The sequence below is a fragment of the Excalfactoria chinensis genome, chromosome 11 (assembly GCF_039878825.1).
Source record: "Excalfactoria chinensis isolate bCotChi1 chromosome 11, bCotChi1.hap2, whole genome shotgun sequence".
NCBI lineage: Eukaryota > Metazoa > Chordata > Aves > Galliformes > Phasianidae > Excalfactoria > Excalfactoria chinensis.
In genome coordinates, this window is record NC_092835.1 from 16,908,902 (window position 1) to 16,930,278 (window position 21,377).

A 21,377-nucleotide genomic window follows, 5' to 3' on the forward strand; every position below is an offset into this window, starting at 1 on the left:
ACATCTTTCGTGAGGCCTGGCTCATGCTCAGCCCCATGGGTGGGCTGCAGGCCCACCAGAGGCACGGGGAGGGCAGCGGGGCTCCCAGCTGGGCCAATGGCTTTTTGCCCCTTCAAGCCACAGGGCAGGCCGCGGGGAAGGGAAAGGCCCTGAGCCCCACACAGGGCCTGGGAGCGAGGAGGGCCGCTGGGGACGGGCTGCAGAGGCGTGCCCCTGCACAAAGCAGCCGCTGTGCGCGGCCATAAAGCCCTCCTTGTGCTGCGGACACCGCTCGCCAGCACCTGAGGGCCCGGCAGTGGGGGGGGGGAACCGGCTCAGACAGCGGCTGTGCGGAAGGTCGCCCAGCAACCTCCCGTCGCGTACCGGAGCGGGAAGCGGAGCGCCGCGGCGAAACGCATCGGCTCCTTTTTGTCCCTCGCGGCGCGCCGTAGCCCGCCCGTTGCCATGGCGACGGGCCCAGCCGCCTGACCCCCTCGCTCGCTTCTCTGGGGGGCCGGGCCCGCCCCGGCAGCACGGGACCCGCGGGGCGCCCGGCTCCGTTCCACCGCCTCTCCCGGCCCCGGGTCTCCCTGTATGCCGACTGCACGGGGCGACCTGCGGCCTCCGAGTCCGACCCCCGTTGTCCGAGCAGCGCTGACTGAGTAAGCCCCGAGCCTTTCGGTAACGCGGTGCATGCCGTGCTTTCCTGAGCCTGAAACGGATCGGGTCTGCTGACGGGACTCGGCGGGGAGGAGGGCACTGAGGGGAGATGCGGGCAGAGGGTTTAACGGGAGCGGTGCTGCAGGTTAATGAGTGGCTGCGTGCTGCTGTGTGGGGCAGGAGATGGATGGACTTAATGGGCACTGGGACCATGCAGAACGGATGCATTTCTTTAGCAAGGCAGGTTCTGTTCGAAGCACAGCCCGGCTCAGTGCAAGCAGAGAGCTGCAACTAACAGTTCAACACAAACTGAAGTAGCATCTATGGCTTATAGCTGTTGTGCAAGCACACAAACTTCCCAGGTTCTGGTTCATAGTTTGTCTTAGCAATTAAGTCTTGCTTTCTAATGCTGGCAGCCCAGGTGTTGTAGGACAGCTCAGTAATCTTGTTGTGTGGGTGCCCTGCATGCGTAGCTGTTTTGTTCTAGCAACAGCTGGCCTTACAGTGGTGTTGTGTGCAATTCCTTTTTCCTCTTTTTGTTCACTTTCTGTTCAGTTTCTAGTCTTTCCACTTTGTTTCTGTCAAAGGCGCCTCTGTTTTCTTGAATGCTGTGTAGTTCTGAAGCTGTGGTTCCATCCCATCTGCTCCAGGAGGCCCACCTGCTTTCACTGCACTTCTCACCAGCTGGAATGAAAGCGTGGCATATCTCAGTCAGGTGGCTGCATTTGAGAAGGAGCATATAAACAAGAGGGGGAATGGCTGTTCATGAGGGTGGGCAGTGATAGGCCAAGGGGGAATGGTTTGAAACTGAAACAAGGGAGGTTTATGTTGGGTATTAGGAGGAAGTTTTTCACGCAGAGGGTGGTGACGCACTGAACAGGTTGCCCAAGGAGGCTGTGGATGCCCCATCCCTGCAGGCATTCAAGGCCAGGCTGGATGTGGCTCTGGGCAGCCTGGGCTGCTGGTTGGTGACCCTGCACACAGCAGAGGGTTGGAACCAGATAATCATTGTAGTCCTTTTCAACCCAGGCCATTCTTTGATGCTATGATTTGTCCTGCCATCACCTGGAGCAGCTTTCTGAAATGAACACGTTCCCAGAGCAGAGCATATTGTATTCTGTCACTGGGATGCCCACTTATGCTCTTCTAACTTGTTTTTGGCCTAGATCTATACAAACACTGGCAAAACCTTCACAAGTTCCCCTTAGCTGAAAATTTGGCTTATTGTTGTTCAGTATGGGTATCAACACTAGCTTTTAGAATGTGTAATTGCTTTTCCCTTTTGTTCCTGTAGGTCCTCTTTGCAGAGAGAAGTCTTCCCTCAGATGCTTATCCTAGTCTCTTTGTTGGAGCATATATCCAGGACCAGGACTCAGTCAGAATTCTTTGATATCAACGTTTTCTTTTTTATCTCTACAGATGAACATCTGCAACAAGCCACCTAATAAGACAGCTCCGGAGAATTTGGGTGAAGCTGGTCCTGAGGTTCAACGTGCTCGAAGAAATGGCTGGAGCTGGCCTCTGCACCCTTTCCAGATCACCACCTGGCTGCTTTATCTCTTCTTTGCCTTGGTTGGCTTTGGAATTCTGGTTCCTCTCCTGCCCTTCTACTGGCTGTCCGCTGGTTATATTGTATCCTTTGGTCAAGAGCAGAACATGAATTACCTGTGGCGCCTTTTAAAACAAGTGGTGGGCATAGCCATAATGTTGATTTTCTCCTGTCTCTAAGAAACACTTATTTTGGAACCGTCCCTGTTCATCCACCTGGGTAGATCATTAACTTGCCTCCGTCGTTACTCCCTTTTAAGGCTTTGCTTCTCAAGCTCTTCTGTTTCTATCTGCTTGTGTGTCTCCATATGTTCTATGAGCATGCTGCAGGGTTTCAGGGAGGGCCTAGGAAAACCAGGGACCTACTGTTTGCAGAGTGTGGGGTTGTGTGACTCCAGGATTATTGTCAGTCTTACTGCAGTGCAAACCAAGGAGAAAAATTAACATTGTTTACTGCCAGTTAGTACTAATGCCTCTTCTTTTTTTTCCTTACCACACTACTGTGTTTTCCATAGACTTTAATAGGATCAATGATGTGCATATCTGGTTGTGTAACAAATAAGCAGGAAGATTAATTGTTGCATGCAGTGTATTGAGAAGCAAGCTCTAGCCTGCAGTGGTTTATCAGACACATAACATTGCTGTTTTCCTTCCAAATATTGGCAGTCACTTGAGGTTTGATCAAAAGTACTTCTAAAGCTTATGTGCTCTGCCTTGTGACCGTGTTCTGGGAACAAGAATCCAAACAGGTGATGTTTTGAGATATAAACTACATGTCCTGTCAGTACAGTCTGTAGTACCATACTTGGTAAAGGTGATCTTCCTTGGGATTCTGAAGGAAGAAGAAATCAAGGTGTTCGGTGCTAGTTCCTTGATGTGATCTTTTTCTCTCTCTCTTTTTGGAAGTTTGGTCTATTGAAGGGGCATGTGCACGGCCTTAACTGCCTGTTACTTTCCAAAGATTCTGTATGGATTAAGAAGTGTGAACCTACGCCATCAGGCTGCACATAGGGTCAGATTCTGGTAAGTAAAGGTAAACTTTAAAAACTCCTGTGCAAGGGAGGGCATTTCCTCGAGGCAGAATAGTACTTAATGAGTAAATCCTGTAGATTTAGTTATCTGTTTTGCAGAGGATGTTAGTTACAGTGAGGCAGGTGAACTTCTTTGTTAATAAAGCTCAGGTTAATGTGCTGTAATCAATTACGGTAATCTGTAGTCCATATATTCCTTGTCTCTGTGGGCTTTGTGTATTAGGAATAAAATATATACATTAGATCACTCCTACAATCCTTAACTGTGTGCTTCAGTGTCCAGGAGTGTGTTTTATCTACCATTTAGTTGTTCATCTTACTGCAGTCTCCATTGATCCTGCGGATGCAAAAGTGCGAGAAAAAAACTATCTAGGGCCTCTGGCCACCTTCAATCGTAATCAGCATGCACATGTCATTGAAAACCATCATTGCCATGTCTGTGATGTAAATGTGTAAGTATCTTCTCTTTTCCTTCTACTGATCTTTCTTCTTCGCCACTGCACTTTGCCATTGGACGCTTCTTTACTGTTAGGCTATAAGATTGAAATCAAGTTCCTGAAGCTCTCAGCTCTGCAGTGCCAGTGAATCTTTATTCACAGCTGGGTAGGCGTCCACTGTCAAATGTGAATGTGGTCCTGTGTGTTACTTAATTGCTCTCATGTTGTGTGGAGAGGACTCTGCTGTTGTTTGTTATCTGGATGTTGGCGTTTGATCTGAAAACAGCGTGTAACTTGTATGTGCGTGCTTGTGTTTGGCTAGATGCTAATGTGATAGGAGAAATGCCTGGAGGGCAGGTTATAAGGTCAAGGTTTGTAGAATTGCTTAAGAGCTTAAAACAAGAAAGCAATGATGTCCGATTTGGAAATCACGCAGTGCATTAAAAAGGAAAACTTTGCAGTGTTTGGGATCGTGGTCCAGCAATAGTGAATACAGCCAATATGTTGGGGAATTTAATTATTCTCATTGTAGATATGGTTGGTTACCAGGCTCTCAGCTGCTGTACTTGTGTCTCTGGTAAAGGCATACCATTCTAACACCACCTTTTCTTTGGCAGGAGTGCCAAATCGAAGCACTGTGGTACCTGCAACAAGTGTGTGCGTGGCTTTGATCACCACTGCAAATGGCTCAACAACTGTGTGGGAGAGAGGAATTACTGGTAAGGGCTTGGCACCGTGGCAGGAACACATCGCTGCCTAGATAATATCCCCCTTCCCCAGGATGCTCCTGCATCTCACTCTGATCTGCTGTCAGCCACACAAAACCACTTTTCTTTTAGATCCCAGCTGAATAAAATCAGTCATGAGGAAACTAGGTGGAAAATGCAAGCACTGCTGTGACATCCACATAATCAGGGGTAGAATCCCAACACTTAGCAGTCAAGTGTTGACAGGTGAAAGCAGAAAACCTTATCATGTTATTTGGTATTAGGAAAACATGATGGTATGTTAAGTGGGTGGCTGCAGTGCTTGTGATAACTGGAGTGGGAGTAGGTCCATGATCATGCTGTTGTTCCCATCTCTGAATCCAAACTGCCCGCTTTCCTGTCAACTAGCAGGAGTTACAGCAGCACACAAGCAAATCTAATCTGTGCTAGGTTTAAGGTAAAGAGTAAGGAGGCTCACACTGATTATTGCTTTTCTGCTCACTTTCCTGTGCTAGAGCCACATGAGCAAAGAGTTGTTACTGCTGAGTGCCACGATATGCTGCCTTGAGATTTTTTCAGGGAGCTCTTCTTCTGTCATACATATACTTGTCTGCTTTCTAACTACAATTGTTTAAAGGGTCACAGTTACTGTCAGGGTATGAAACAAGTCTCTTGTCCAGCATCTATTAAAGTACCCCAGTAATATGAAATAGCTGTATGTATCTGTCTCTTGAATTATGTCTGTGATGTTACTGAAGCCACTCAGAGATCCCACTTGTTTGGCAGGTTCTTTTTGAACAGCGTGGTGTCTGCCATCCTGGGCCTTGGGATTCTGCTGCTCATTGCTTTCTACGTCTTTGTTGAGTTCTTCCTTAACCCCATGATGCTGCGTTCTGACCATCACTATGAAGGTAAGAGCAATGCATCCTGGAATCAGCCAGCACATCTCGAGGACCAGTGTGTGAGACTGGATTCTTCCACATTCTTCTCCCATTCCTTGTTCCTTCAGTAGGAATGATTCCTTCTACAAGTGTCTGCCCAGCTGATGGAATGTTTCCTTCTTGCACACACTAAACTGCTCTTCCTAAAGGCCTTGCAGGCACAAAGTTTCTTAAGCCTCACATGCATAACAGGCCTGCAGCCCATTTTGAGTTACAAATATTTCCAGCTATAAAGCTGAGTTAGAGATACTTACTGCATGGACAGTCTACAGGCCTCCTGCTGCTTTTGTTCTACAGGTCTGAAGAACCACACGGATGTCTGGTTTGTGTTCCTGCCTGCTGTTCCTGTTGAGACTCGGGCACCTGCCATTTTGTTCTCAGCTGGCACTTTTATTCTTCTGGGCCTGGTGACTGTGGGCCTGCTAGGCCACCTCTTGACCTTTCACATCTATCTTAGTAAGTATTATGTTCCTATCATCTGCATCTCCATTTCATTTGAACTCAGAGTTCACTTGTTGAACTACATCAGTAGCCATTTCCAGAATGTCTTGGGTGGTGTTTGGACAGTTGCAAGTAAATCTTGAAGGTTAAATGGTGGCAACTTAAATGGAAGAAATAAAGAATTGTAACGGAGCTGTTCTTGGCTAATATGATAGTGAGAGACTTTATCTAAAAGTGCACATCATTCTATATAGCCCATAAGAAGCTTATCTGGGTCACATTTCCTGTGGTTATAAGTTGATGGAGCATCCCAGCTGGTTCTGTGTAGTGCCAGTCTGGTGCTGTAGGGCTTACCAGCTGAAACACAGCATGATGTGAGCAAGGTGCACTCACGTGTGCAGTGCCATTCTCTAGAGCCAGTGCTTCTGTGATACAAGAGATCCTGTTTCTCTGGACTCATTTTCTAGTGAGAGGCCCAACTCCCAGATCTGATCCCATTATGGAAGTTGTACGGTGTTGACACAAAAGGACCTGTGGGACTTGGAGGGAGAAGCTTTCACAAGGGCTTCTGATTAGGTCTCCTGCTTGGTGCTGTATCAAACAGGACAGTTTTTGTCTGGAAGTGCAGATGGTCATCAAATACTGTTTTTTCCAGTCATTGCCTGGAGTGGAGCCCGTGCTATTTGCATTCTGTAAGTCATGATGAGAGCAGATCTTGCACTTGCAGTAGTCAGTGGGGTCAAAACTAGGGAAGAAGGGATGGAAGAGGTGGAGGAGCTGCTTACAGGTGAATTGTTAGGTTGTCTGTAACAGTGACAGCACAAATGAGGTCAGCACAAAGCAGTGCAGTTCCAGATGTGGTCACAGTCCATGATTCTGCTTTCTTCATGCAATTACAAGTTGACTTTTATCTGGTTAATGGTGATGCCTGGAGATTTTAAAGGTTGATCTACCGCTACAGAAGGGCTAAAAAGCATCACGGTGCTGGGACAAGTCCAGGAACGTTTCCTTTGGCTGAAAAAAGACAGCATTATACTGTACAGCACTGAACGGCACGTTATCTTGTCTACCCATACAGCTTCCACAAGAGGGTGCTCCCTCCTTAGAATAACGGTTCTCTTGTCAAACAGAAATGCTCTGTGTGACCAAAGCCCAGTTCTGTGCGTAGAACCCAGTTCTGCTCTGGGCTTTTTTTTAATTGATGCCTAGATGTGAATTATTTGTCCTCCTTCAGAACCAATCTGAAGGCAAATCAGCTTTTAGTTTTGACCCAATTTAATGTGATCTTTTCAGAATGACTGTCCTGCTTTTAATTACTTGCTGCTGTCACAGTAAGTTATTCTCAAAGCAGCTGATCCGTGTGATCACAGTTACATCTTGATTGAGATGCAGTTGTAGAGGCGCTCAGTGAAGCATGGCATGTCAGAAGATAGGAGGTGTTTGGTTGGTTTTTAATGATGTGTTGTACACGATGTGCTGCAGTAATGTTTGCTAAATGTGGTGCTTTTGCCTAAATAACCATTTAAAAAATACTACAACAAAGGTTTCTCTGCTAAGTATGCAGAAACCAATGAATTCTAACCCCAGAATGCTTTGTAACCGTGTTCTGTTGCTTAAATAATGCATACAGATATCATTCTACTAGGATTTGCCAGCACCCTGCACTTTCCTCATTAATTACATTCTCTGGTCGCTTGGCTTCAGACTTGCATTTGTTTTTATGGTCTGACTTCCTGGCCAAATGCATCTTGGATTCTGTTTTCTTCATAAGGCCACTGCTTGCCTCTGCTCTCCCCCACTTCCCTGCAGTGTAGCTGTGCAGGGCCTGGTTCTGAGTGGGAAGATACTACTGGAACAAATTAATTCAGGCACAGCAGAGATTTTAGTCTAGATGTCCCACATCCTGAGCATCTGATTTAACTATATGCTATTGTCAACAGGGATAATGCTTCTAGACAGCAGTCAGAAACTACAGCATCCATTTCTGGCTTCTGTGTTCTAAAAATACTATGGCATCATGAGGAGAGGAACGCCTTAGTTTTGAATCCCTGTAATGTTTGGAGTCTCTTGAGGAAACCAAGCTGCTCAGAAATGTCAGATGCTTTTGCTCATTCAGGGAAGCAGATGTGTTTGTGTCTGTAGGATGTTAAGAGCACATAAACTCAGGCACATATAAACTTTGGGCACGTCTGTTTGGCACAAGATGAATGGGTATCCAGTGCTCGCTGTTTTGGACACAAATCGTCTCAGTCTTCTTTCTGGGCTGCGCCAACCTGCTGGTTTTCTTTTCTACATTTAGTATCACGTTTCTTTTGACTGCTCACCGTGCAACGCGGATCTTTCAAATATCACATATGAATAATGGATTTGCTGTGAAATGAGCTGAATGAATTTCTGCCATGCAAAAGGCCGCACCATGTATGTGTATGTGAGACATTTAACTGAGCACTATGACAGAGAGAAAGCGCTGGGATGATAATGAAGGATACAATCAGATAAGCAGTGCAAAGGTGCTGTTGGCTTGGAGCATCAGTCTTCTTATGTTTATAGTTACCATTGAAACGAGGAGTTTTTCAGGCTGTTTGTGAGCTGTCAGTGTAATCGGGAGTGGCCTTTCACACACTGACAGCTGCTCTCTTTCTTTCCTCCCAGTGTGGAACAAACTGACTACATATGAGTACATCCTGCAGCAGCGTGCCCAGCAAGAGGCCAAAGAAGCAGACAAGCAGCCGGATCCTTGTCCCTCCCAGGTGATACCCAGTCAGGTACTCGCTGCACTAGCCATCCATTTCCCATAGAACAGCCCCATTCATCAGCTGTGTAGAGCTTGCTTCAGCTTTGTAAGCTTCAATTTATAGAGGCAGTTGCTCCAGATAGGACTTTGGAGGCACCTTTGAGGAGCTCAGATATGAGTAGGATGTGAGAGCCTCCAGTCTGTAACTTGATGAGCACTTCAGGCATTAGCAAGTACTGCTTTCAAACAAATCAGTCCCACCCACTCTCTTCTTCCACCACTTGTTCTGGGCTCTGGACTATCTGTTGTCCTTTGCCAATGCAGCTGTTTGTTACGGTCATGCAGTGAACAGGGTGGGGGAACTCATCTGGGTAAGAAGAAACTTTATTAAAAAAATAGTTGAGGTAGTGTTTAGCCGGGCCAGCTCCCTCCCATTGGGTTCACCAAGCAGTCACTTAACTGCTTGTGTCAGCATGAAAGAGGATGATTGAGGAGTGGAAAGGGCAGGACCATCTGTTTTGGTGGCAGTGTGTGTTTTGCTGGTCTATGTGCTTGGTGTTGTAGGTCATGATTGAAAATGAGACCGGTTCCAAGACTGGATAAACTGAGGTTAATCATCAGGCAGCCAATATGGGCTAGTTTAACTATCTGGAAAAAGAAAAGCGCACCAATCCATTTCAGAAGGGAGCCAGAGAGCTTTGTTTTCCTCTGAGACGAGTCTACACAGTGCTGAGGTCCTTATGATTACCACCGTGCTGATCTGTATTGCTGCAAAGGACTCCTCAGTCCTGCTGCACCGTGCAGTGGCATACATAACACTGACACTCTCATTGAAAGGTTTGGTGTAATTCATTTTGCTGCAAGACTGCTTTGTCCCCGGAGTGCTCAGAGTTTGACTGAGCAACATTTGTATTGGTTTGGATGGGGGAGTTGACTAGAAACTTCCAGAAGTTCCTCCTAGTCTGAATTATTCTGGGATTCTGTGAGCCCATGTAACTCTATCTAGCTTTATGAGCTGAATGAGTTGCCTTCTATATAACTAGTTTTATGTTTCATAACAAACCAATTAAATCCCAGCTTAGTCCACATCTTCTGTGAATTGATCCTGGGGTCTCTCTGGACTCATTAATGGCTGTTCCCTATCAAAGGAAGGGGCAAAGTGAGCTAATTCCCTTTCTGTACGATGTGGAGCCCTCAGCTTTTCTTGTTCCCTGTTGGGAAATCTGAACTTTCAGTTTGAAGGGAGGTTTCCATAACAGCAGGGATGTTTGGCATTTCATCTCGTACAGCTTTGCCTACCGTGAGCATTAAAGCAGTAATGAAACGTTAGCACTAATCATTTCCTGGTTACCATCTTTTCATCTCAACTGAAACTATACCTGAGGAAGGTGAGCTGTGTGTGCCTGCAGTTGGGATGTGGCCGTTCAGCTGTGTTCTGTCTGCACGGGTGCTTGTCTAGAAGTTGTGAGTATGTTCCATTTGAGGCTTGCAGAAGCGGGGTGAAAAGGAGCTGTTTCCTTGCTGCAGTCAGTACCTTGGGGAGCAGCAGGGACTGGAAGATGCCCAGTAACATTGTTAAGAACACTGTTAACCCCCCAGACTTTCCTTGTTCCTCACATAGCAACCAGAGATAAACACAAACAAATACATGGAGTAGGAGTACACCGAGTGACTCGCCTTTTGTAAGCTGCATTGACTACAGCCTTCAGCTCGAACACAGAGATCCTTTGTAACTGATCCAAGACTCTGCAAGCATCAAATAGAAATTGTGTTCTTCCCACCTTTGTCTTAACCGTTGATTAACTGTGGAGAGCGAGATGTGTTTCCCATGTTGCTGTAGCCTTTTTTAAGCCTGTGTGCTGGTTCAGCCTTTGGCTATGTTCAGGCTAAAGGTTTATAGGAGACCTGAGCATGGCCAGCAGTCGTGAGGTGGCAGCGAGCTCTGGGAGCTGGGATTTCAGTGGGGTTAGCAGTCTGTTTGTAGCAGGAGTAAGAGCTGAGCCTGAGTGAGCTGATGGGGAGGGGCGGCTCCATCGAGCTGGCAGCTGCCAGTTGTGTGGGAGCTGAGGGATGCTGGGGCTCTGTGCTGTGCTTTCATCATGCAGAGAGAATGTTGCATTTTCTACTGATCGAGTCTTCTTCCATTTGTTCCTGCCTGTCAGCTCTGATGGGTTGCTTTCTCTGTGCAGCTGCTTTGGTTATGCATAATTTAAAAGGCCAAAATGTATAAAATGGATTTTTAAAAGGCTCTTCTCTTGCCCACTTGAAAGCATTGCTTTGCGGTATCCTCAAGATGCATTTTGTTAACCTCCTTGGAAATACCAAGCCTGCAGTCCTGCTTGCTCACTGTGGATATCAAATCCTGATCGTTTGCCCTTGCTGTGCACAGTGTCACGAGGTGAGATGTGTATCTCCTGCTACAGCTGTTTCAGCACACTGTGCAGGGAGTACCTGCATCTCCCACTGCTTGCGGTGACACCAGGCTGTGGCTCATCTCCTTTGTTTGTGACTCAGGTGCACGAGGTTGGTGTGTCAGCGTAAGGAATTTGGTCTCCAAGGAGCCCTGAGGAACAGTTCGTGTACACCTGGTGCTCAGGCAGTGACGGCTGATGATCCGAGTTACAAATTCAGGGTGAAATATCTGCAGATCATTAATCCTGCACTGGGATGAACCCTGCTTTTCTTGGCAAACCCCCAGCAGTATAATTCTCAAACCCCAAAGTTTAAGGCTTCCACTTCCCTTCAATTTGATGCCAGCACCTATAAAACGATTGCAAATTTCTTTCTACGTTTGCAAGAGCAATTAAAGTAAGAGCACTTTACAAAATGCAACAAGCCTGAACTCTTTCCAGCTTGGCAGCTCTCTTATCTACAATTACATGAGCACAGGGACTCCAGATCTCCATGCCAAGGTTTTTGAGAGCAACTAGTAATTTGGGATGTCTCTCTGCTGGCACAGGAAGAAGAGTGGCCAAAGATGAGCAGTGCAGTGTGCTGGCTGTGTTGCTGGCAGTGTTGTCCCCAGTGCCCTCTGGCAGCATTGGCAATGTGTGTCAGGGGCTTTGTACTCCCTTTGTATCTTGTAGTTTCTTCTGGAATCCATGTAGCATGGAGGGCTTTCACATGCTGTTGTATCAGCCCATAGCTCTAGATGACAGGAGTCTTCTGCAGCTCTTTGCAATTGGCTTTCATTTTTACTGCCTTACATCAGACAGCATCATCACAGGCAGGTCCATCACTTGGTCTTCCAACCACCCCAACTGTGTGCTTCTGGGTGAGATCCAGGAGCCCTTTTCTTTGATTCAGATACTTGGATTTAGGAGGCTTCTGTGTTAAGCCTCTTTTATGCTTACGAGAGTACGAGAGTTGAAAATTCAGAAAGAAAACACCTCTGTAGTGAAAATCCTTCTCCCCTGTGGGTCCCTCTTGTTCTGAAAACGTGAACTGTTTCTGTTTGGTCGTTTCAGGAAGCAGACGTACTTTCAGCTCACCCCGGCCATACAGACGCTGGTGTTCGGGTAGAGGACTTCTCAGCAGTCAGCTCAGAAAAATGGTGAGTCCCCCAGAGATGTGTGCACTGAATGGGAAATCATCCCCAAAGTCTAAAGAGCAGAAGGAGCACCAGTGTTTTGACCAAGACATGCTGAATTCATTGAGTTTCAGGAGGGCAAATACATGCAGGAGTACTTAGCTCCCTTCCTCTGGGACAATAACTTTCCTGGAAGTAGAGTTTTACAGTAAAATTACTTTAAAGCTGCCTGCAGTAGATCTGGGAGCTCCACTTCAGCTTGCAGTAAGTTTCTACAGTGTGACTGAAGGGGGTGGTCTGCTCTGTGAGCAACAGTGAAACGAGAAAGCTGCTGTGTGATTTAGGCTTGGAGAGCTCTGGAGTACAAGTCACACTGAGTGAGTGATCTGAGGTTGTCTTAATGCTCAGCTGCTGGGGCTTTAAGAGGTAACTGTATGTAGCTCACCACACCTTGTGTATGCTCACATCCTTAACAAGGCTGAGGTTGTTAGCAAGAGGTCTAACTGGAGGCTGAAGTTACCAGGTACAAGGGGATCCCACTGACGTATACTCTGACCCTGTGCATTTTTGCTGCCATGTCTCAGTTCATCAGTTGATTGAGCGACCTGCTCAGCATTATGGGAGCTATTGGTAATAGGTGAACGGTTGGATTGGATGATCTTTTAGGTCTTTTCCAACCTTGGTGATTCTATGTTTCTATGTCCTAGTCTGCTTTATTGTCAGAAAATCCAGCCTTAACCCATTTCCAGGTTCCATAAAGGTTTTTTCTTTTCAACTAAATAAAAAGAAACCAGGCTGACAAAACCATTTCAGGTTGTGTGTGTGCCCATTTAGTACATTTGAATCTCCCTTCTCAGGCTTTTCTCTCAAAATCAAGTTTCAGCTCCATGTGGAATCCAAGTGATGGTGCAGAGTATTGATAATAGCCAGTGCTAAGAGCCACTGTATCACAAGCAGGAGTTTATTCTGTTGCCAGCTTAAACTTCTGGGTGATTTTATCCCGCAATTCCTATTTTGAGCTCATTATCATTATGAGATTGCAGCTTGTCAGGAGACGTGAATCACAATATGAATCAGTTTCTGATATGAGCAGAGCAGTCACAGGAAAACAGCGTCCTTGTCTCTTAATTAAGCCTTGCCTACTAACTCATGTCCTTGGGAAAGGGAGAGGAAATTGTTGGTGTTTTGTGCAGGGTTGCACAGGAACAGCTCCCCTGCAGTCCTGCAGAGCATGCAGTGCAAAGCAAGGGCTGCCTTAGCCTGACTGAAGCTTGCTCTGTGCAAGAAAGGTGTCACAGTTAAGCAGAGGGGAGCATCTGATGTATCTGCTGTGTGCTTTAGCTTTTCAAAGCTCTATGTCCACCCCGACGACGCTGGTCCTGAACGCAGCTCCTCTCCCGATCTCCCATCTCTTCACTTTACGGCCCCTTTGCAGGTAAGCAGGAGTCCTGCTGTGTGCTCTGCTCTCTGATGGTGACCCATCAGGTTGCATGAGGACAAGCTTGCTCTGGTGCAAACTGTGCTTGGGATGGCTGTGTCACTGCATCCAGACCCTGCTCTCCTGCCTCAGCTCTCACGTGTGAGCAGATGCATTCTGCTGTTGCTTCGCAGACTTGCAGCTGAACTGTAACATGTGAAGCCTGTGCAGTATCTCTCTGTTCCAGTGCACTTCAGTGACTGCATCTCTGTAACGAGCTGTGCGTGGTTCTGTAGAGCAAAATCCAACAGTTCATGTGTTCCAATATGGAGGTTAAAGCATCTGCCCAGGGGAATATAGTGTGCGTGGGTGTGAAGCTTTAGTGCATGAAATAGCTGCCCAAAGGGAAGTTTTCTGCTTCTTAAAACTCATTTACCCTTGTACCCTTTCCCCATTTCCTCCGGTGGCTGATAGTGGTGCTCTCCTTTCCTCTAAGCTCATTAATCAACGTTGTTATCCAGATGATAAGAAGAAATCCTTTCTTTCTGCTCTACTTGTATGTTGGACAAGAGCTCTCTCTCTCGATGTGCCACGTGCTGCGTGTGACTTTCTGGCTTCTTGCTTTCACAGAGACAGAAAAAAAGGAGAAAGAAGATGCGAAGGACTTCTTCCTTGGTGATGGAGAGCAGGTCTAAAGCACACACTGGAACTTGGGCTTCTTTTCCAGCTCCCCAGTCAGGTGAGTGTGAAGCACTCATCTTCTGTGCTCTGAAACTCTTCCAGTGCGCTGCAGTGTGAAGGAATTAACGCAAACTTGCTTTTAGAAAGTAGAGACAAGAGAAAAAGCAAAGAACAGAAACTCCCCGCTGAAGAGCAGATATGGACTTTGTTTGGAGGCAGCTGTGTCGTGAAGAGCTAACGGGGGTGTGATGCCGGCTTTTCCTTGCTCTGTGCTAGGGATTAAAGCTTTAAACGAGCCATTTCTTGGAACTGTTAGTTACAAGGTAGCTAAGAAGAAGGGCTCTTCTTGCTCCTAATGCTCAAGGTGTTACTGCAGCAGCGCAATTAAACAGCAGCGGTGCTGGTTTCAGTTCTGTTTTCCTGAGGGGGAAGGCACAGCAAAAACCATTGTGGTGGCAGCTGTACCAGGGACTGCTTTTGTTTTTAAAGGAGAAACTGGTCAGATGAGCAAGAGGGAAATGTAGATCTTCATAAACAATATTAGGCTGCTGAAGCAGCTCTGTCAGCAGCACTGAAGGCTGGGGTTCCCCAGCTGTTGGATCAGCCATGTCAGAGCTGACACCTACGGGGCTGACGGATCTTTCTCTCCTTGTCCTTCCTTGTCTCTTTCATTCCATCTCTAGAGTTTCCAGCCACAGCTGCTGCCACCTCCTCCTCCCACAGCCCTCTCCTCCTGGTGCCCTCCATTCCCCTGCCTGCTGCAGTGCAGGCAGCAGCACCCCCAGCTGACTATCACTCCGAGTCTGCTGAGTCCATGGATGAGATTCCCGTGGCTCAGACTCACCTGGGCAGCACAGCCCTTCGCAGCCCTTGTAAGAACAGCTCAAGCAACGCTCGGCGCTGCCCCATGTCCACACCTGACCCCAAACACTGCAAGGGGAAGAGTCTGTATTCTGGGCACAAGGCGAAAAGGAAAAGCTGCCAGCGAGGCAGGCGTGTGGAACGAGATCTGGAACTATTTCCTAAGGCTCCTGCTGTGTTTGTAAGTAAGAGCAGTGGAGAACCTCATGTCTCCCAGCCCCGGCCTGGTGGGAGCACAGCTGAGCCACAGCACAGAAAATGCACCAGCCAGCAGCATCTGGGCAGGCACGATCCATGCTTAAAGGACGTAAGGACAAACACCACAGTGCCCGAGTGAGCGTCCTTCCAAAGCCACGGCCTTTGGAGGGGAAACAAGAGGCTCTGCATCATATTCTTATGGCTGCTGCCTACTGAGCTAGGACTGCCCCGAGCCCAGTGCCACTCTCCTTGTTAAGGGGAGCAGGTTTTCCAGATAGAGGTGCCTGGGGCTGAGGTGGGTGCTTTGACGTGTTGCCAGAGGGAACTAAAATAGAGCATTCTCCATAGGAAAGGGCTGTGCGCTCCTGACGCTCTGCAGACCAACACTGCAGTAAGTTTCATGCTGTAGGATAAAACAAGGCTGCATCTCCGCTCTCTGGTGGTACCCTGAAAACTCAGTTTTCCACCTGCCTTCACCCAGGTTTTGGGTCATTCCTGGGGGGCCTCAGCTGCTAGACAGGGAGTGACCTGAGGGTTGTTCTGTCCCGGTACCACTCCTCACTGTGCACCTTCAAGCCAAGTCCACCAGCATTTACTCTAAAGCAGTGTGGTTTGACCCGTTCAGCTGCACCTTCCCAGCAGCCTGGGGTGCCCCACACTGCAGCCTTCTCATCTGAAACTATTGGGGATGCAGCTGGCCCCGAAAGCTTTTCGTTTCCTGGGCTTGCCAAGTCAGTATTAACCCACAGCCCAAGTGTGGATGATACCAGGCCACAGAACCAGGGCCTGGACTCACTGCTCCGTGGTGGCGTTGAGAGCAGAGGGTGATGTGGGCTGCACAGCCTGTGCTCCTCTGTGCTCTGTGGGCAGCATGCCTTGCTTTGCATTCCTGGCTGAGCGCTGGTGCCTTGGCTGCCAGGAAGCCCAGACCTGCCTAGCAGCCAGCTCCCTCAGAGCCCGGGATGGCAGCGGAGCAGCCCGCTGAGCCTCACCACCAGCACTGTGTGCCTGCTCTGCTTCCTCACCTGTCGGCTGCGTGGCCTCCATGGCCACCACCCTGAGCTGTGGTTGCCACCTTGGCCGCTTGCACCGTGTCTGACAGCCCCTGTCTGGGTGTGACGGGGAGGGCTGTGTGCCCTGAGTGCCGGCAGCTGGCCCAGCTCCCTCAGCAAGGGAGGGCACAGGGGATGCCTGAGCTCCAGCTGCTTTCTGTAGAGCACATCTTGTTCCAGGGCCATCTCTGGGCTCTGACCAGGAGGTTCCTATACCGAAGGGATGGAGAGCTGAGCTCTGAGCACCTCTGTGACCCCTGAGAGGTATCCTGTGTGCTCGGCTAGGCGGATTTTCTGCTGTTTCTCCCTGTTTGCTGCCATCCAAGAGAGCTGCACCCTGCAGCAGGTGAGCTTTCAAGGCCAACTGTTACCCACTCATCCGACATCCACCACCAGCAGGTGCAGCTCCGTGTTCTTTGCCCACGCAGAACCGGTCCCAGATGTACACCCGGAGCTCTTTCTTAGCTCTGTCCACAATAAAATTTTCTACACCCTTTGCTAAACACTTTTTCTTCTGTTCATTTGCTGCCCTTTGGTGATACCCAGCTCTGCCATCCAGCACCGTGTCCCACCAGGCTTTGCCCTTTGGCTGGGGCTGGCTCTGTGCACGTTCAGAGGGGCTCCCTTTGGGAAGCCCACGGGGGTTTTGGGGCCAGACTCCCAGTGCTGCCTATGGGCTGAGCTCTGCAGTGTGTGTGAGTGGTGTCTGACTTCAGAGCGCTGGGCACTAAGGATGCACGCTGTGCACCCGAGGGTGGGGATGGCGATGCTGGAGAGCTGCTGTGCCCCAGGAGAGCCCCCAGGGGAGCCTCCTAAAGTGCTGCTGGGTGTCTGAGCTGCCTCCCCGCAGCAGGACGTGGTGCTCCCGGCTCCACCAGGAGACATTGTGGCTTTTTGGAAGGGATGAGCGGCGCATCCTCAGGATGCTGACAGCTTCCTGGAGCCCTTCCCAGCGCCGGGTAATAAATCACGGCCCCGTCCACCCCTTTGCTTTCATCTTCTCCTCTTTGAAGCCAGGGTGACCTTCGATGTGACAGTGCTGGGAGGGGGATGGAGCTGCAGCCCCTCTGCCCCTCACCTCACACCGCGGGGCTGCTGGTCCCTGCACACCCCGTGTGCATCCCCACTGCTGTCAGACACAGCTAAGCCCCGCTAATGCCTGCTGGACGCGCCGTCGCCAGGGTGACCATATACATATTGCACAACCTCCGAAACACTTCCCTCTGTTTTGTAGCAACTTGCTCTATAGGAGCCGCGTTCCCACGTAACCTCATCCCACCCCGCTGCTCCCTGCCAGCCTCAGATAACTGGCAGTGCCCGTGGGAGGAGGACGGCTGCGGAGGGTGCGTGTCCCTGCTTGGTGCTCTGAGCTCAGCGCCCCGCGGGTGACCCCAATGTGGGATGCTCGCCTGGCACGGAGCGGGCTGAGCATCAGGCTGACAGTGCGCCCTGGGTGCTGGGAACACCCCCATCCTTATGGGAGTCATCACAAGGGGAAAGTCCCCGGGGTCCGGGCACTGAGCCGTGGCCACGCTCAGCCCATGGGACCTCCTGCTTGGCTCCAGCCTGAGTCCCGGCCTCCTCCTGGCCTTCCTTTTCCGGGCTGCGTGAGGAGCTGCAGGAGCCAACCCAGGAGTTGCCTTTGAGGTTCTCCGTCCCGACAGGGCTGTCATAGTGACAACAAATGCACAACAAACCCCAGCCCTTAGAAACCGAAACCTGACCTGCTCGACCCGGCCCGTGGGAGGGCAATGGGGCAGCGCGCCCAGCTCGGCTCCGGGCCCTTCTCTTGGCTCCCCAGATGTGGCAGCCTTTGGTGCCCACGATGTCCCAAGCTGTGCCACCCCAGATGTACCTCCTGTTGGTTATCGGATGCGTCACCCCTTGGCTGACAAGCTGTGCCACCCTTTGGCCACACAGACTCTTCCGAGCTCCATCCCAGCAGACGTTCAGCAGTCCCTGGGGATGCCCGTTTGCAGCCGTGCTCAAAGGCGCCCAGCTCTGGGCAGCTCTGGGGGCAGAGAGCGGTGATGCAGTGGCACAGCTGCCCGGGGAGGTGGGGGAGTCCCCATCCCTGTTGGTGTCCCGGAGCGGTGGGGATGCGGCACTGAGGGACGTGGGCAGTGGGCACGGTGGGGGTGGGACGCACGGTGGGGGTGGGCTGTGGTTGGGCATCTGAGCGGTCTTTCCCAACCTTCCTGGTTCTGTGGCTCTGGGCTGAGTGATGGAGGATGAGGGAGGAAGGACAGGACGGGGGATGGCAGAGGGAGGACGCGGGGATGGAGCTGCCGGTGGCCGCTCACAGAGCCAGGCGGGGCTCCGGGTGCCGCAGCGGAGCCGACTCCCCCCGCGCCCGTTTCCCCCCCGGCTCCGCCCGCAGAACCGCGGCCACCTCCGGCCGCGTGTCGGTCCGGGCAGGGCGGGACGGGGCGGCCCCGCGTTCCGTCCCGCAGCCCCTCCCGCAGCCGTGGGCCGGCGCGGCGCCAGAGCGGGGCCTTAAACAGCGGCGGCGGCGGCGGCCGCGCCCAGAGAGCGGCACCGGGAGGTGAGAGCGGGACCGGCACCGGCTGCGAGCGGGGGGCGGAGCGGGCAGCGCGGGGCACCGCGGCGTAGGGACCGCTCCGAGGGTCCCGAACCCCCCCTTAGGGGTCCTCATCCCCCCGGGGGCCGCGCCTCACAGCCCTAGCGACGGTCGCTGGGCAACGCGGCCCTGCCCTTAGCGACGGTCGCTAGGCAACGGGAGAAGGGGGGGATGCTGCGCTGGCTACGGGCACGGGTCTGGGAAGCGGCTGAAGGATGCGGGTGGGTGGTGGCCAGGCTGGGGGTGGGCTGACGCGCTCGCATCTCTCGCTCCGAAGCCGCCGTCCCCAAAGGCGTCTCTCAGTTGTCGGCGTCGGAAGCTGAAGGCGGCATCCAGGTGCTGAAGGGGCTGCTCTGCCCCCACCCCGACCCGCGGCACCATGGCCGGGAGCAATGAGATGGCATCGCTGGAGGAGAGCTTCCGCAAGTTCGCCATCTACGGCGACACCAAGGCCACGGGGCAGGAGATGAACGGGAAGAACTGGGCCAAGCTGTGCAAGGACTGCAAAGTCATCGACGGCAAAAGCATCACAGGCACCGACGTGGACATTGTGTTCTCCAAGGTGAAGTAAGTGATTGGGGTGGGGCCTCCCGTGTGTCCCCGTGGTGCAGCGGGTGCCGATCATAAGTCGGTGTAAATCTGTGGGATGGAAAGCTCAGACCTTAAAACTCTGACCTTAAAGCTCAGATCTTAAAGCTCAGACCTTAAAGCTCAGACCTTAAAACTCTGACCTTAAAGCTCAGACCTTAAAACTCTGACCTTAAAGCTCAGACCTTAAAACTCTGACCTTAAAGCTCAGACCTTAAAGCTCAGACCTTAAAGCTCAGACCTTAAAGCTCAGATCTTAAAGCTCAGGTTTTGATGTCATGTGCAGAGGAGATGGGAACCCAACTTCCCATCCAGCAACAGGAGGATGCTCAGGGCTGTGCAGCGGGGTGTGGCACAGCTCTGAGCTCGGGACCTGGGGATGCTTTTGTGGTCCCTGTGGATGTGGTGACAGTCAGTGCTGCACCAGGGTGCAGAATGGATGGGGGATGCTGCTCCCCTCGTACTGCTGCCTGGGTTCTCCTGTTCCCAGCTGGAACCAAGTGACTTTGGGCACCACAGTGATGCCAATGGGGAGGAACAAAGCACAGCAGCTCTGTGACAAGCAGGACAATGAGGGGAGGTCAAGGAGCAGCGGTGACAGATGCACATACCCTCCCATCACCAGCACCCAAATTCCCAGTGAGGTTTGGGCACAGAGGGCTGGAACACGGTGGGGCTGCAAAGCTCCTGCAGCCCATCCAGCCTGAGCTGTGCAGCCCTACTGCGTTTTAAAGGTGGCTGAGGAACCCCAGGTTGGGTTGGAAGAACATTTTGGGGTCCTTGCAACGCAGCTCAGATCAGCACAAGGTGATGCTGACGGCATGTGGTTGGTGCTTGCAGAGGGAAGACAGCCCGCGTCATCAACTACGAGGAGTTTAAGAAGGCCCTGGAGGAGCTGGCCCCAAAGCGCTTTAAGGACAAGAGCAAGGAGGAGGCGTACGAGGCCATCTGCCAGCTGGTGGCTGGGAAGGAGCCCATTAACGTGGGCGTCACGGTGAGAGCTGGGGGCACGGGGTGAGGATGGGGCTCTGCTCTGCGGGAGCCCTACATGGCCGTGGGTTTGGGATCTGGCACGGGGTCGGGCTGCTGGCTGACCCATTGTGTCCACGTCCCTGTGCAGAAAGCCAAGAACGTGGGCGCCGTGGAGAGGCTGACGGACACCTCCAAGTACACGGGCTCACACAAGGAGCGCTTCGATGAGACGGGCAAAGGCAAGGGGAAGAGCGGCAGGGAGAACATCGTGGACAACAGCGGCTACGTCAGCGCCTACAAGAACGCGGGCACCTACGATGCCAAAGTGAAGAAGTAGGGACTGCCCCCGAGCACCCGCCGCCTTCGGTCACGTTGGCCTCGGGACACGGCCGCAGGGCCTGGGAGGCCGCACCGGGGCCGGCCCCACGCCGGTGGGATGTCGGATGCTACGGGCGAGCGGCCGGGCTCCGTCTCAGCGCCGCGTCCGTCCCGCGTGCGTCACCCCCCGCCCCTGCAGCGCCGCTCCATGGGGTGCCCCGCCGGCACCTCGGCCGCCCCTACCTCAGGCCCTGCGGGACCGCAGCCCGCCCTCCCCACCCCTGGCGCCGCAGCCTTCCCATCGCCCCTTCGGGATGCCGCTCGCCACGGGTCCCATTGCTCAGCACGGCTCCCGGCGTGGGCTCCCAGCCACCACCAAAGGTCCCTGAGCCCCCAGCTCTGCACTCCACGTGGGCTCCCATTGCCCCCAAGGAGCCTGAACCAAAGGATGCTGCAGCCCCGCGCTGTCACCCCGCAATAAAGCCCCCTCCGCACTGACGCCCCGCCTCCGGTTCCGTCCGTCTGTCCATCCCTCTGTCCGCCTTGGCCAGCCTCAGGGCTCGCTTCCTGGCTGGCCCCGAGTTGCCTGAGCAACCGCAGGCACAAACACAGCGCCTGGCTGCGGCCCCCGCTCTGTTTGCAACCAAACACAGCGCGGGCTCCTGGTAACCATCCCTGGGAAGCAGCCGCGCTCGGGCTGGG

General features: G+C 51.6%; 2 protein-coding genes across 7 annotated transcripts; both read left to right on the top strand.

Annotated features, from left to right (window-relative positions):
• The first annotated feature begins 287 nt into the window (after positions 1-287).
• On the top strand, positions 288-16,719 carry ZDHHC1 (zDHHC palmitoyltransferase 1). 5 transcript variants are annotated; one of them, XM_072346390.1, is made up of 11 exons: positions 288-641; positions 2,059-2,271; positions 3,149-3,210; positions 4,273-4,374; positions 5,149-5,273; positions 5,601-5,759; positions 8,397-8,509; positions 11,946-12,031; positions 13,349-13,442; positions 14,055-14,163; positions 14,789-16,719. In XM_072346390.1, exons 2-11 carry the CDS (start codon positions 2,059-2,061, stop codon positions 15,301-15,303), a joined length of 1,578 nt encoding a protein of 525 aa, XP_072202491.1. In that variant the 5' UTR covers positions 288-641; the 3' UTR covers positions 15,304-16,719. The 5 variants fall into 5 exon arrangements, with proteins under 5 accessions (XP_072202491.1, XP_072202490.1, XP_072202493.1 ...); XM_072346389.1 differs by lacking the exon at positions 3,149-3,210 and adding an exon at positions 3,495-3,670; XM_072346392.1 differs by lacking the exons at positions 3,149-3,210; positions 14,789-16,719 and adding exons at positions 3,495-3,670; positions 14,249-14,757.
• Positions 16,720-18,600: 1,881 nt separating this feature from the next.
• Positions 18,601-21,174, top strand: TPPP3 (tubulin polymerization promoting protein family member 3). 2 transcript variants are annotated; one of them, XM_072346395.1, is made up of 4 exons: positions 18,601-18,761; positions 19,075-19,364; positions 20,226-20,379; positions 20,506-21,174. In XM_072346395.1, the coding sequence occupies exons 2-4, from the start codon at positions 19,177-19,179 to the stop codon at positions 20,692-20,694; spliced, it is 531 nt and encodes a 176-aa protein (XP_072202496.1). In that variant the 5' UTR covers positions 18,601-18,761; positions 19,075-19,176; the 3' UTR covers positions 20,695-21,174. The 2 variants fall into 2 exon arrangements, with proteins under 2 accessions (XP_072202496.1, XP_072202495.1); XM_072346394.1 differs by lacking the exon at positions 18,601-18,761 and having other exon boundaries at positions 18,987-19,364.
• The last annotated feature ends 203 nt before the right edge of the window (positions 21,175-21,377 follow it).

What these genes read in the sequence shown, in the direction of transcription:
- ZDHHC1 (XM_072346389.1), top strand. Translation starts at nt 2,059, where the DNA reads ATGAACATCTGCAACAAGCCACCTAATAAGACAGCTCCGGAGAATTTG. An exon ending in GTGGGAGAGAGGAATTACTG is followed by an intron (nt 4,375 to 5,148) that starts GTAAGGGCTTGG and finishes CTTGTTTGGCAG; the next exon opens with GTTCTTTTTGAACAGCGTGG. An exon ending in GCAGTCAGCTCAGAAAAATG is followed by an intron (nt 12,032 to 13,348) that starts GTGAGTCCCCCA and finishes TGTGTGCTTTAG; the next exon opens with CTTTTCAAAGCTCTATGTCC.
- TPPP3 (XM_072346395.1), top strand. Translation starts at nt 19,177, where the DNA reads ATGGCCGGGAGCAATGAGATGGCATCGCTGGAGGAGAGCTTCCGCAAG. An exon ending in ATTGTGTTCTCCAAGGTGAA is followed by an intron (nt 19,365 to 20,225) that starts GTAAGTGATTGG and finishes TGGTGCTTGCAG; the next exon opens with AGGGAAGACAGCCCGCGTCA. An exon ending in CCATTAACGTGGGCGTCACG is followed by an intron (nt 20,380 to 20,505) that starts GTGAGAGCTGGG and finishes GTCCCTGTGCAG; the next exon opens with AAAGCCAAGAACGTGGGCGC.